At 39.4% G+C, this 16213-nt stretch overlaps 1 protein-coding gene across 1 annotated transcript in view; it reads left to right on the top strand.

The window, feature by feature from the left end:
- The window catches only part of NRK (Nik related kinase), a 2110367-nt gene that overhangs the window by 1933135 nt on the left and 161019 nt on the right, over positions 1-16213 (top strand). Inside the window, exon 24 of the mRNA XM_044057244.1 lies at positions 9245-9403. Within this exon, the coding sequence (XP_043913179.1) occupies positions 9245-9403 (159 nt within the window). The remainder of the gene's footprint in view (positions 1-9244; positions 9404-16213) is intronic.

Genomic DNA, 16213 nt, shown 5'->3' on the forward strand with positions numbered 1-16213 from the left:
AAATTTACTTTGGAACCATCATTTGTAACAGTGCCTCTAAGGTGGAAACCCTGGTGTTGATGCTTACGCACAGGCCTTCTAACTCTTCTAAAAGGACAGCAGTGCTTTTCTTTTAAGCTGTTGGGGAAGCAGATGGTGTCACTGTTTCAGTATCAGTGGCCAAAGAAAATTCTTCAGTAGAATTCTCAGAAAAGTAATCTTGTCATTTTAATATGGATGTCTTTCTTTTACATTTGGCAGTAAGCAATGAATGAATTTTATTATCAGAAAATTGCACTTATTTTTGGGTGTTAAATGGTTTACCCTGTGAGTAATATTTGATGTCCCTCTGAAATTTCCTAATCATACAAGATCTCATATCCTAATTGACCTCAAATCCTTAGACAATACCAACTGCTCTTCATACAGGGATTTCTGTTCAAAAGGTTAACCAACTCATATAATTCAGAAACTGTTGTGACTAGACTGGTAATTTTACACTCAAAAAGAAATCAATATATTAACAAAAGACGACTTCCTGCCATTCTTGAGAGACTAAATCATCCATGCCCTTAACATGTGGCTGAATACGGACCCGAAGCCCTCTAAGAGTAATGCCCTTGGCAAGATAAGCTTTAAATAATCTCAGATGTGAAACATTAACCCTCAGCTATTTCATAACAGTTGCAGTCTGTTTAAAAATATCTACACATGAGGTTAACTTCAATTTAGTGTTTGCTTGTGCCGGTCCAAATTCATATGTTAGGTGATCAACTTTATCAGCTGAAAGTCCCCTAACAAGCTGAGCAAGATCCATATGAACACAAATGTACAGCAGGGTTATAAAAAGAAACTCCTGTATTAACACAACATCACTGTTAAATAACACCACCAACTGTTTCTCAAACCCAAAGTTAGCTGACAAAAAATATACAAAACGTTGAGTGACCAAAGGCCACAATGACCACAATTTATGAAAAACTCTGTCCTTCAAAACTTATAAAATAATAATCACAAAAAGGAAATCAATACTTGCTGTTACACAGTGTAAGTCTGATGCAACTCACTGATGGGACAGACAAAAGTGCCATAACAACCAGTCACTATTCTTATAAAAAGATTCTGCAACCAATCGTCCCACCAACGATTGCAGAGTGAAAAAAACACTGTCCTTGGAATGTTCAAATAATTCCCCAAGATAAACAGTTGAAAATTTGTCTTGCCTTCTCTTGATGTAGAACCAAAATAAGTCTAATCCTTATCCAGAGAAACACTGTTCAGTCTGTTCTAACCAGAAAAGATCTTCTGTAACCAGCAATAGATAGCGTGGCATTCAGTTCCCAGAACGTTTGTTGCAACAGGATTCCTCGAACCTCCTAAACAAAGTACATTCTCTATAACCAGCAGTAGATGGTGTAGCATTCAATCCCACACTGTTCATAGCAACAAGGCCACTCAAACCTCCTTTACTGCAATGTCCATTTTCTGTTTTCCGTGCAAAAAGCACAAGAACTCTTTACATCCCAATACATCTGTCAAACCAATATAAACAGTGAAGGATGGCCAAAAAAGTGGTATTTACAACACTAGAGTATAAATTCCAGCCCAAACAGGCAAAAGGAATAAGGAGTGCTGACCAACCAACAGTGCGGGAAAAAAAACATCATATAAAACAAACAATCCCACACAAGTATGGTGTGGTGCAAGCCCAAAAAAATAAGGACAAATTCAAAACAAAAGGCGAGAACACAAAGTCAGATCTCCAAATTTAATTTATTAGTTCTTAAGCATACCGATTTCAGCATTTATGCCTTCATCAGTGCTATGAACACAAACACCCATTCTTCATCTTAAATACACCGTCCCTCACTCTAATTGGCTATAGAAATGATCATTAAGGCCAGGAGCGAACAAACTACCTAGCCTAATGATCCACATCTTCTGAAACCGGTATACTGAAGAACTAATAATGTGGATTTGGCAACCTGACTTTGTGTGCTGGCGTTTTGAATTTATAGTGAATGAACCAGCTGAACTGTCAAGATGACTGTCAGTAGTAAGCTGAAAGTCCTGTTCTCCATTTCTTTTTTATGAAATCCAATAAGGAAGAATTTCAGTAAAGCTAAACAAAGTAGTGTTGAGTGAACCTTCACTAAGGAGCTTTTGTAGGCCATTTTTTCCTAATTTTTTAATTTAAATAAAGAAAGGCTGTGTTTGTTAAAAAAATAAATAAAATCGAAAAACAGTCCACGGTGCTACAGTGGTCGTGGACCATTAACACACATTTTGTAACCTAGCAGCAGTTCGTGGGCCACACATTGACTGCCATTGCATTAGAGAACTTTGTGTCTTTTCTTTAATACCTGATTTACAGTGACAGCTACTGCATTAGACCAGTGTACCACAGATGTCACCTTGTATATGGTTGTACAAATGCATGGCTTCCCTATCCATGTTTGAATGTAACTGGATGAAGATTTAATTCATCAACCACATTTTTCTTATCTACAACTAGCCTGTTAGAAAGTACTGGCCCTCTTTCTGTTTGTGCACCAGCAGTGATACAAAGTTTATTGGGCTTTTCTGTTTTCTCACTGGCTTTTTGGCTGTAGAGTTAGTATATTTTGGAGTGTGGCAGCAAAACCCCCATGGGGTTGCAAGGGAGCACCATTTTTTTTTTCAATCTGATCATAGCATCATCTTTGATTGAACTTATTTCAGCAAGACATAGTTTAACAGCATGACTGTAATGAGATACTAAACCCTCCCCACTGACTCGCTTCATATAAGAGGTACAGAAGTGGAATGGAGTCTGTATCTTACAAAGTAATTATTTTAGATGTAAGAATTCTCTTTTAATAATTCCATTTTATAATGGCAATACACCATAGCAAGCGTCATGAGTTAATTATGAATTGCATACTCCCTGCTATGATATATTGTATATAAAATCACTTGTATTTAGTTATTTAATGTAGCAAAGGTGACAGAGTCAAAAATTCAAGCACAGCTGAATATGTCGGATATGGGCATTGGGCATTGATTTTAAAACTATATTCTATGTTTTAGTCAGTGTTTAAAATGCATTATTCCAGATGTCTGCATCACAATTCATATGAAAAACAAGTACAGACTGACTTTTGTGTGGCATTGGTTAAGCAATTATCTGAAGGGAACAGACTGATCAGCACTTCCTATGTTAATTGGCAGTATGTTTGAGATGGTAAAGGCCGAGTAAACACTTTGCCCTAATGAAATACTGGTGCTGGTTCTGAGCAGTAATGACATACTGAAAACACTTTGCCCTAATGAGATTCTGATGCTGGTTCTTAGCAGTAATGAAATACTGAAAACGCTTTGCCCTAATGAGATTCTGGTGCTGGTTCTGAACAGTAACGACATACTGAAAACACTTTGCCCTAATGAGATTCTGATGCTGGTTCTGAGCAGTAATGACATACTGAAAACACTTTGCCCTAATGAGATACTGATGCTGGTTCTGAGCATTAATGGCATACTGAAAACACTTTGCCCTAATGAGATACTGGTGCTGGTTCTGAACAGTGACGACGTACTGAAAACACTTTGCCCTAATGAGATACTGATGCTGGTTCTGAGCAGTAATGACATACTGAAAACACTTTGCCCTAATGAGGTACTGGTTGCTGGTTCTGAGCAGTAATGACATACTGCCACTGAGGCACTCTTTCTGTAACATTGCGGGTCATAATTGATCTAAAAGAGGATTTTAAGATAGAGAGTCTGTATTGTACTGGTGGTGGCAACTGACACAAACTGAGTTTGTTTTTATGACATTGTGGTCATTTCTTCTAACTTTTCAGTATTAGGGAACAGTCCTCATTCGCTTATTTTTTTATTTTATATTTTGGGACTTTGAACCTGCTGAACATCAGACCTGTCACTGTGCCTCTGCCCATTCACTCCCTTCTGGATGGGAGCCAGTTATGTCACAGTCGTCGTCAATGCAGACATCATGAGATATTATGATGCCAAGCCCTGTTTCCCCTTGCATGCCTTGTAGAGCATCTGGGGAGTGCAGTGTAGTTGTTATATACAAGTGTAGCTAGCTCAATCATCACCCTGGGCCAGTTCAACAAGCCAGTGCCCCATCCCTTCACTTCTTAAAGTGAAGAGCAAAAAAAAAAAAAAACTTCACTGAAATAACCCAATCACTACATTGTAACAATCTGGTTATTACAACCACACACACACACACACACACACACACACACACACACACACACACACACACACACACACACACACACCCACACACACACACCCACACACACACACACACAGCCAGCTCTTCCGCTCAAGAGTATTTAAAAAAAGCAGTTCACTGAAATAATTAGGTTATTACAGTCAGATCATTACCCGACCAAGCCCCCAAGCTAGCTCTTCCACTGAAGAGCAAAAAAAAAAAAAGAACTTTAATAACCCAGTCACTACATTGCAGTTAGATCCATCCCCCCTAGGTCTTCTACTGGCAATGCAAGGTGAGCCACCCTTCCCCCACCGCCCCAGCCACTCGGGTCCTGTTTCTATGCCCTGCCCCTCACCCTCCATCCACACTTTAAAAACTAATAATAAGAATGAAATTCCATTTAAACTGTAACAAACATTTGCTACAGTTTTTACCCTTACTGCATGAAGCATGTGGTGCTCATATTTTAGTTAAAAAAAAAAAAAAAAAAGCTTACTGTATTAAATTATAGCAAACTACGTAGTGCAAATATAGCAAACAGTTGCTACAGTTTAGACCACAGCACTTTTTTTAAAAGCTGGTACTGCACTAAAGAATGTCTGAGGATGATGGATAGCCAGTCATGCCCATGCAACTCTCTGCACCCAGGGCCATTAGCACTCCCACCCCGCACTATCTATGCTTCTGGTTGCAGTAGAGGGTGGTCACTTTATTTTGCAAGTGATATAAGCCCACAGATGTCCTTGCTATACCTTAGAACAGATTACTCTGTAGGTCTCCCAGTAATCACTTAGGAACTTGTATGGCATGCATCCCTGGACTTTTTTTTCCTTCTTGTCCTCCCTGAGAGGTGAACTAGAGCATCCTGTTAACTCCTCTCTATTAGTAACCCCCTTCTGCATCTCAGCCACCAATTAAATGCCAGTCATCTCTGTCACAGTCACAGCGGTATGACTGTATGCCAGGGAACAGGCTTTCTGTTCATCTTTTTGTGGAGTAATGCATCTACATTCTTTGGATGAGTATTACAGACATTCATTTGCAAACTCATAGGCAGATTTGTTGCACAGTGAGATCTCAGAGGGCAGGCTGCAGATGCTTAGACAAAGGGGATAATCAGTGTTCATGCAGAAGTATTACCCAGCATTTGGCTGTGGCAAGCCTAGCTTCATGAGGTAGCATATTTGTCACCTTGTAGGTTAGTTGGAGCCTATTTTATTTATCCCCGCATAGATTTCAGTGCAGTAGGTGAAGATTAATTATCCACTCCTGTACAAAGATATTTGAAGCTAGATTGCACATTTATGTGAGGGGCGTTGAGGTATCTTACAGTTAATTGAGAACATTTTTTTGTCTTTTTGCAGTGGATAACACCATCAATTCTTTTATCTGAATTTGTAGGAAAGTAGTAGTTAGTGAACTGCCTGCATATGTTTATTAAACACCTTTATTGAATTATCACTTGTGATATAGGCAAACTTACATTTATATAAAAGTAATCGAAGCATATTAAAATGTTCACATTTACAAACAATATACACGATATAATCAAACCAACATTAGATAAATTGTTAATTCCTGCTTTCTCTTTAACCTCATACCTCCCCCAAAACATTTTTCGGCATGCATTGTTTACACAATTTCCATTTTTTATATGTAACTTACTCTTCTTTTAGCTCTGTTAAAATATTCACTACTTCATGTATGGTTGACTTAGACTTTTATTTCAGCTTAAAAAAAAGTCCTTAGTTACACTCATTTGATCACCCAGTATTCCTGACAGAATACTCTGCAGGGAATTTTTCAAGTCTGTAGACTCATTACAGCCTGAGAACATATGCTCCCAGGTATCTGTTTCTTCCGTATTACATCTCCAGCATTTGCCATTATCCTGAGGAAAAATTCTGCTTGGTGTGTAAAAGTACCTATGCAAACACTTCCAGACGAAACTCGTAAATCTTTTAGATTTTGTAGCATATTTGGGAGTCATGCATGTGTACTCCCATTGTTCCTTTATGCATTACTTATCTAATCTCTCCTCCCAGTCTTTTCTGGCCTCCTTTGATTGAATCCCAAAGTTGTCATGGAGTGTATTGTATACCCTACTAATTATCCCTTTTTTTAACAGCAGCTTCTCTTCTAGATTCAACTAAAAACTCAAGCAGTGCAAGTCTTTCATTTAAGATTCCCCTATCCCTTTCTCTTTCCTGTACTCATCTCAGTCTCTGATAGGGAAGGCAATCACTAGCCTGCAGCCCAAATGTCTTCTTGGCATCTTCCCATTTTGCTACTTTTCCCTCTGTAATTATTTGTTCCAAAAAATGGTTCTTTTGCCAGCTTCCTTCAGTAATTTGCACCCCCTCCATGCCTATTCCTTGTACTCCTAATTGCAGTCATCCCTGTCGTCAGAACCTCCTTTATCCATTCCCAGGGTGGTTTATTTCTTCTTGCACTTGTTGCTTCTTTATGAATAATGTATTCTGTATGACTGTCACGAGTCTCCTTTAGGATCTTCATCCAGAGTCACACTCTTTACTTATTTCGTCATCATCCATTTCCCCTTTGAATTGTTGCTTTCTGCTTGTGGTATGTATAAGGGCCATAACTGTACCTCTAAAATACAACCATCATGTGATAACTAGATAGAATTCTTATGGTAGATGGATCAATATTTGCCAGTTAGTGGTAACCATACAAACATTGAGACATGAGGTATCCCTGCATATAAGATCCCTTCAGTGTCCAGCCCATCTCTGTGGCATGGAGGGATACAGCCCTTTGACTCAGATAGCCCAAGTTCAAATAACAAGTCAGGACATTGCTGGAGTTGGGTGATGTAAGATGGAAGTGAGTGGCCAAAACCAGCCAACCGTACTGGAAGAGGAAAGAATGATGACACTGTTGGCAGCTTGCCACCATGCTGGTTCATAGGTTTCATAGGTTCATAGGTAGGTACTAGGCTATCGACCCAAGGGCCTACGTAAGCCTAGCCAGCAAGGTACCATAGTTTACGCCACCCAAGAAAGTTATTTTCCTGTGCCACTGTCCAGCAGAGACACAGAAGTGATCCCCGAGGTGTATTTCCTGTTTCCCATCCACTCATCAAGATTTTTCTTGAAGAGTGCTAATGAAGAACTTTGCTTGACATAGATGGGTAGCTTGTTCCAGAGTATAGGAAGTCTCTGGGACAGGAATCTATCCCTCCAGCATGTCCTGTTTATTGTGGTGACAAGGTGTAGGTCCCTAGAGCGTGTAACTTGGAGGGATTGGGACTTTTTTAGGTGTAGCATGTCCAACAGCCCTGGGTTTGACATAGCTTTATATGCTAGGCAGAGATCACCTCTGAGTAGGCGATATACTACAGAGTAATGCTGGAGATTTTTGAGGCGGTCAGTGTAGTGCATTTGTTTGAGGCCTGTAATCCTCTTTGTGAGGTACTTCTGGAGCGTTTCCAGCTGCTGCAAGATGTCTTGTGAGGTATATTCCAAAAGGGGCGTTGTACTCTATAATGGGTCTGAGTGATGAGTAGAGGAGAACAATGACCTCTTTTTTTCCTGGATGAGAACACTTTTATGATGAGGTGTGTCACATAGAAGGACTTCCTGACTACTGTGGTGATGTGACTGTCAAAGGAGAGACTACTGTCCACCTGGGTCCCAAGGTCTCTTATCACGCATTCGGTGTTAAGTAGTTTGCTGCCTATGTGATAGTTCATGGGTACAGCGTTTTTACCAAAGGGGATGACACTGTACTTTTTGGCATTGAGCTTGAGGCCATGGCTCTGACACCAGGCATCTGTCTCAGTGAGGCCCTTCTGTAGGATGTCCACATCATTTGGGGACTTGACTATGGCTCCTAGTTTGCAGTCATCTGTGAACTTCGTTAGCCAGAGGCCTTTTGTGTTAGCCTGTACTTCAGAGAAGTAGATACTAAACAGGAGAGGTTCCAGGATGGAATCCTGTGGCACTCCACTTGCCACTGCCTTGAGGTCAGATTTGGAGTCTGCAACTTTTACAGTGTGGGTTCTGTCAGTGAGCCAGTTGGCAACCCATCTTGTGACGTCAGGATTTAGACACAAGAGATGAACCATGAACTGGAGATGTGGCTTTGTTGCCACCAAGCCAATAGCAGAAGTCCTTACTGAGTTGTGCAAGTAGGAAATGCAGGGCATTGTAGGACCTGTTGGTACTGAGTACTCACATCACCCTCTGCAGTAGGGTTAGGACTTAAAATAGATGTTATTGATGACATTGTTTGCAGCTTGCCACCATGCTGGTGGATATCTGTAGGCACCAAAGATGAGCCATGGACTGGACAGGTGGGCTTGGTGCAGAAGCCCTTACTGAAGCATGTGAGTAGGAACATACACATACTAGGGAAGGGCATTGCAGGATCTCTGAGTACCTGCATCTGCAACTACAATAGGGCTAGGACTTAAAACATAAATGCTATATTGCAGCAGTAGATACAGGCAAGGACATACAACACTTCCATGGCTATCTTGATGTTGGCCTCCTCCAGTTTGCTCATGCTTATCTACCTCCTTGTTTTGAACTCCCCAGTGGCAAACGAACAGATGGGCTCAAGAATAATTGTAAGGGGGGGCGATGGTTGGCAGACAAGGAGAGCAAAAGGCTAGATAATGAAAATCTCTTTACCTTAGGATTGTTTTTCTGTTCAAAGAAAGTGGGAGACTGATGACTTCTCATCACTGACTTGACTCAACCACTTTTTCATAGGATCTCATTTAATTTAAATGTGGTGTGTGTATATATGTGTGTGTGTGTGTGTGTGTATATGTGTGTATCACAAGTATCTATTCCAGGAGCAGCTTGTTGCTGTTTCTGGAAGTGGTGGTTATATGATTTAGCAGATTGTAACAAAGTCGTTTCACTATTGTGAGAGCCAGTGTTTGTTAGCGCCACGTGTGTGGGTGTATTCTGTCTGTGTAAATTCGAGAGTCCATTTTGTGTACTGATATCTTCTACACGTATATATGTCATTTTCCTGTTTAGAATATTGTTTTCTTTCTTTTAGTTGGGAATATAAAATGTGAACCTTTTCAGAGACGCAATGCCAGGAAGGGTTCAGTCGTGAATGTCAATCCAACAAATATACGACCTCAGAGTGATTCTCCAGAAATCCGCAAATATAAAAAGAAATTTAACTCAGAGGTCCTGTGTGCTGCCTTATGGGGTAAGTACTCTTATAAAAAGTCAAATCTGGTGTCTGTAATTTCCCATACTTTTTCCTGTATATCTAAAAATTAAAATATGAAGGGTTCATCATAAAAATATAGTCTTTAGTAGTAATGTATTTTTAATAACTGATTTAGCATTTAAATTGCTTTTGATTGTAGTCCGTATAATGCCTCCTACTGATGCTAATTTTTTCAGATTTTACATGATATGCTATGAGATGTAGCACAGGGACTTAAAACAGTATGTCAAGTGAGCTAGATGACAGTAACTGCCAACCTGGAGTGTCTTTTTATAATTACACATAACCATATGATGGCTTGAATCCTCTGTTTTAAGTGAATTTCACATCTTAGTTGTGGAGTATTTGTAGGATTGTTTTGATCATATGACATTTTAAAAGTCTATAGTATGTCTGAACCTCATGTTATTAATTTAAGTAATGCACAATTCTACTGCATTTTAGCTAGTGGCTTTAAAACCGATGAGTGTGTGAGACAACACATTATACTACCTGCAGAGAAATGTTCTTCTCTGCCTTCCTCCTGTGTCTTTACTTTCTAGTTGCAGCCCATCACATTGACCCCTAAGTGACTGGTACGCCCATATCATGTCATTCTTTGCTCATCTGTCCTGAGTTGATAAAAATGTAGTTCCCCCTAACATCTCACACCCATTGTCCTCCAATTGCCATTCAGCTTAATTCAGTATTTCAGCTAAGGCCTATCTGCAGGATCTGTACTGGAGTGTTTCTGGAGTCTGTTACACTAAGAATGTAGTTTTGCATGTTAGTGACTTTGAGTACAGCTTTCTCAGTTCTGCTGCTGCAGCTGTCAGCAGAGGTCTTTCTCATCTGTTTTTTAATGTCACCCGTTAGTCTGCTTTAGGTTTATTTATGTAGCATTCTGTGCATTAAACTTCAAATGCTCCTTCCTGACCCACTGGTGTGAAGGCTTGGTTCCCCTCACTTTTCTTCCTGTCCTAGACTTGTCCATAGATGGATGACATCATTTCAGAGACCTACAGGCAGTAGCATAGCTACATCAGGGCTAGGGGGCAACTGCCTCATGCGCAGTGTTGGGGGCAACGCAGCTAGCCGATCCCAATATCTAATGCAGTACCATCTTTTAAAGGTTGGAAAGGTACCCCTTTGACAGCTGTGTTTTAACAGAAAAACCAGGCAATTGGGAAAGAAAATAAGAGACTTAAAAATTCAAGGTCTAACTAGTACGGTACTTGAGAAAAAAATAGCCTTATTTGAGATTATATTTTATATTTCAAACCGTCAACGTATGCTGTGCTGATGAAGCCATAAGGGGGAAACATACGTGTCCACTGCTAGTAGGGTCTGGCTTTATTGGCCTGAATTTGTCCATAACAGACTTAAAAAGGACATCATCATGGGCATTCAGAACTGCCATATAGCTGAAACACCTGATGTCCTTAAGGGGTCATTTTCATATATCCCATGTTACCTCTAATAGAAGAGGTTTTAAGGAATCAGAGTGGAAAATCTAGCTTGGCTAGATTTTTCTTGTCATTTTTACTGATTGGTTTGTCTGTGTGACATGGCTTATTATTTTATATTTGAAAAAATCCAGAAAATGATAGTTTAGTGTTATTGGACAGTGAGACAGTTTCAAGTTTTTTTTCAGGTTATAAAATAAAATGAAGATAAAATAAAGACTATAGCTGTAAAATATGTTCTCGCACTTGAATTTGTTCAGCAATACCCATATTTATGAAAACATGATAAGATGAAGTATTTAGATGTATGGATTAAAACAGACTCTATTAATATTAATGAAACTAACGATATGTGGAAAGAGACTAAACAAAAGATCATAGAAAACTGAGTAGATGGAAGCTGTAGACTATGGATATGAATCGTGAGGTACAAACAGTAAAAATGTTTCAGTCCCTTTAATATTGTGTATAAGTCAGGTATATTTTTATCTACCAGAGGAAAAGCTGTGAACCATAATTACCTAATAAAGAATTGAAGGAATTTATTTGGGAAGAAAGAGAGCAAGAGTTATCTTTACATTAACAAAAGGTCTCTGTTACCACACAGATAATGAGGCATTTGTTTTCAGGAGTGCCTTAAGATTTTTTAACTTATGAAGTCTTCTGGCATTGTGAGTAGAGCAACCTTAATATAAGTTCATAGGTAAATACTAGACTAGCTGCTCTTCAGGGCCATTTTTACCCTAGCCAGTTTCTCTTTTTTGTTTGAAATAACCTATCCCATTTGGTTGTAGATTGGCCTTGCCTATCCTATGGTTGAAAATTATATATTACCACTAATGAGAATAAATGGGATCATACCATAAATAATTTTAGGGGACTAATGCATGAGATAGTGCATTTCAGAACTGCCTCTGTTCATTCGTAGTACAGTCTGCATTCTTGGAGAAAATTTTCTGTTTCCCATCAATGGATCCAATTTGTGTTTGAATATGGATAGGATGAACTGGTTTTCTGTGAATGGGGAGCCTGTTCTAGAGCAGCAGTACCCTTTCCCCTCCAACCCATTCTGCTGATGTTGCAAAAGAGGTTTAGATCCCTAGACTGAGTATTTCTGACACCATGTGACTTGCTGATGTGCAGTATTGGGTAGGAGGATGCCTTGAATGCCAGACATAGGTCACCTCTTAGCACTCTGTAGGATACCTAGTGTAGAATAGTGTGTGTGTTGTACCTTTAAGAAGCATTTCCAAGGACAGCACATACATATAAATAGCAAGCATGTGCTAGCTTCAGTGCCTTTTTGAGAGTGCAGTCAGAGAGTGTGCATGTATGAGTGTGATAGCTAGTTTGTTTATAAGTTTATCTAAGTTAAAGTTATTAAGCGTCAATCCTGATGTGTTTGTATATAATAAAGCTGCTTGAACAAAATCCACAAATGTTAGTCTGTTTTATCCTGACCAGACGAGCGACACCTAGTATAGTGACAGAGCTTTGAGTCAGTCCATGAAGGAGAAGTTGTTTAGGCCTTGTATCCTTTCAGTAAGATATCTCTGTGGGCATTCCAGTTTTTGTATTTGTCTGGACAATACATGCCAAAGGGGGCATTATATTCAATGACTGGCCTAATGTAGACTTAGCAAAGGGGACAATGACATCTCTAGCTCTAGACACAATCCTTTTGTTTGTAAGCTGTTTAATGTAAAAGGACTTTCTTACAGCAATGGACACATATTGGTCAAAAGTTGGGTCACTGTCCACATAAGTTCCTGAATCCCAAACAACTAGGTCATCTCTTAGGGATATATTGTTAATGGTCAGGATCTGTAATTTTCTGCATTCTTTTCAGATGCACAAAAGGTGCAATATATAGCCTTTAATGTAAGGTGGTCTTTAAGTCACTTTGTCCCAAGCTGACACATAACTGAACTTCCTACCCTTCACACACCAAATGATACCATTTATTTAATCAGTTGTTAAGGTTAATAATCATTTTCTTGAATCTGGGCATGATTAAGGTGAAAGTAGGATTCCTCACCCAGGACCAGAGTCTTATCTGCGTGAACCACATGTATAGTGAAATCCATTATGTCTTTCTTCATGTTCCCTAGGTTAAATGTCCTAAGTAATTCTTGGTATATGAGGTTTAAGAGCCCCCTTAAAGTCATAGATCCTGGGCCCAGAAAGACCTCTATTAGTCACTCTTTTTGTTTTTTTATCCAGCTTGTTCAGTGTAGAATCTCTGTGCCTAATGATGAGGTCACCAATTGCTAAGGCATTACCATTTGTACATGCAGATTTAGTGGAAGTGGAAAGTTTATGGTCTGCAGCTTTCTGACTCCCTGAAGTATGTGACCTTATAGTATGCAGTTTGAGGTAGATAGAGGTGTGTTTGTTTTGGTTGAGACTGCTTTGTTGTTCCTCTGGGAGGTTGGGGTGTAATTTCTGGATAAGTTCATATGTACATTTCTTTGTGCAGAGGTATGAAGATATTTACACCTCACAGATCATATGCTGATCTAGCAATAGCTGGTGGTTGGTAAAATCTAGAGTAGTTTCTACATGACATAATAGTAATACAAACACACCCAAACCAAAGCAAGTATCCAGGAAGGCAACAGGATAAAAAGTTAAGTAAAAAAAATCCAAGTTTTATTAGACCAAAAGAAATGTAAGCGCTTTCACGGCAATATAAATCCGCTTCATCAGACTTCTGATGAAGCGGATTTATATTGCCGTGAAAGTGCTTACGTTTCTTTTGGTCTAATAAAACTTGGATTTTTTTACTTAACTTTTTATCCTGTTGCCTTCCTGGATACTTGCTTTGGTTTCGGTGTGTTCGTATTTATACTTGGATTTATTTGTGCCAAAGCTCTAGTGGTAGTTTCTTGGGATTTCGATTGAATGACATAATACTATGTGATAGAAAATCTAGTAGTACAGGTGGCAAATGTGGATGCAACTTCTCTATTGGTCAGATAACTTGACTGGTCATGCTACAGGTTGTTTGCAGAACAATCCAGATATATTATGTAGTATTTAGCCGACAGTTAAAATTAAATACGTATATAGAGTAAAGTGCATAGTGGGAACCCTTGCAAGTGAGGAGAAAAAATTTAAATACTTATAACAATTAGAAGTGCTCAGTAAGGCCTGTAATAAATGGACAGAGGGAGAGAGAGAGAGAGAGAGACAGAGAGGGAGAGGGAGAGGGAGAGAGAGGGAGAGGGAGAGGGAGAGAGAGGGAGAGAGAGAGAGAGAGAGAGAGAGACAGACAGACAGAGACAGACAGACAGAGACAGACAGACAGAGACAGACAGACAGAGACAGACAGACAGAGACAGACAGACAGAGACAGACAGACAGAGACAGACAGACAGAGACAGACAGAGACAGACAGACTGTAAACACAATATAAGATGAACAAATATTGTGTTATTTTAATAAGAAACTACTTTAAGTCCAAGGCAATGACTGGTAGTAACAAAAGTAATCACTATCACATAATAACTGAGTTGATAAAATTGTTTTATGCAGATCTGAACAGGTAGTTCTGAACAAAAGTAAGGTGAAGGAGGGGGCACAGTTGGCAGGTTATATGGACCATCTGTTTCCCAAATATCCAAAATGATGCCTTCAGAAAGAAGGCTGTGCAGACGTGGACTGTATCATTCGGGAGGTTAAGATGATATCTGTGGAGGCAATCGTGTGCTAATGGAATAGGTGGAAAAAGAATGAGGAGAAAAGGGAGTAGTGGATAGAGTTCGAATGTTGAATATGATTGAAGAGCAGACGTAATGCATTGTCTCTTTCCTTTCAGGAAAATGTAACTTTATGTAGGAATCCTGTCAAAAAACGGCACCATGATGGATGGACTTGACCTCTTTGCCAGGAACTGTTACTTTTCCCTTTTGCCTGCTCTTGGCCTGGAAATTAGTTGGCCTGTCAGTGCTTTCTCAACAAATTTCCCTGCTACTGGTCTAATTCTAACTTGCCATTTGTAGAGTGGTACCACCATGACCTTTCTTCAGTAGTTTGGAAGTTGAAAATTGTTGAGCAACTGTTTGAAGACATTCATCAGGGGAGTCCACATATATGTATGTATGCATGCCACCAGTTTCTCTTTTCCTTCATGAGAGAAGTGTTTGAGCATTGCACCTTGTCTTTTGTTAATTGCTTTGGTTTCCTGTTATGTAATTCTCTTTCAGGAGAAGGACAGTTGGGGGTTGGGGTTGTGAGACTAGAAGTTACAAACACAGATGCGCTTTCTCACTTGTCCTGCTCATAGCAAAACAGGTGTATAACGCATTCAGTTTACTTACTCATTCAGTGCTGTGTGTGTGATCCAGAATGCATTGCAACTCTTCTGTCTGTCTCTCTCAACTATTTTCCCTGCTAGTGTAATCCCATAATTGAAACATGGATCTTGTGTTCTGCCACCTTGATGGTGATGTTATTTCTTACCACGTGCCATTTACTTTGATCTCAGAAGTTTTCTATCATTAAAATGCCACACAGAGCAGAAAGTCTTGCTTGTATTTGGTCTTCATTCTTTAGTTTATGAATGAAATCAAATCTAGAGTGGCTTTTTATCTCCAGTCTTCCAGTTTTCAATCATTCCTTGAGCTACTCTGCATTACATTTGTTGTCCAGAATTGTTAAACACAGATGTCCTAAGAAGGTGGTCATGCTGCATCAGAATGAAAAAAAAACTTAGTTCACTCTGTCATTTATGAATGCTGGAAGACGCACACGGGTTATGAATTGCCATGTTTCATTTTATTTGGCCACCAGCTTAGACCATGAGAACTGCAAGCTGTAGGAGTAATTGTAGTCAGATCACAAGAGTCGTGTGACACTCTAAGCTCTTACAGAATCCACTGCTGACTCTGACAGCAACTATGGTCCTCCAGGTGATTATCAGTGGCAGAGACTCTGTTAATCAACAAATCTATTGAGCTATAGACAGCTGTGAATCACTTGTACAGGGGTAGCAAGATTTTACATATGATCCCATTATCATGATTAACATTTGGGGCACATCTGGGGGCCATAGCAGATAGAAGTGCATTAGATAGTGTTATCTGTCACTAGTGTACATAAAACCTGCCACTATTTGAAATTTATAATTGTTACTGGTTATTTCTTATAAATAAAATGCTGTTACTTTAAGCAGGCATATTTCTTTATCACCGTGAAAGACTAAGCCCCTTTACCGATGGTCCTATTGGAAACTGTGTCCAACACAATGTGTCGTTTGTAGCTTACATATTCCATGTCCAAACTGACTTGATTTAATGGGTAACTTGTTCCAGTTACTTCACTTTTTTTTTTTTTTTGG

This window comes from Protopterus annectens, chromosome 15.part0 (genome assembly GCF_019279795.1).
Source record: "Protopterus annectens isolate FY-2018-M chromosome 15.part0, PAN1.0, whole genome shotgun sequence".
Taxonomy (NCBI): domain Eukaryota; kingdom Metazoa; phylum Chordata; order Ceratodontiformes; family Protopteridae; genus Protopterus; species Protopterus annectens.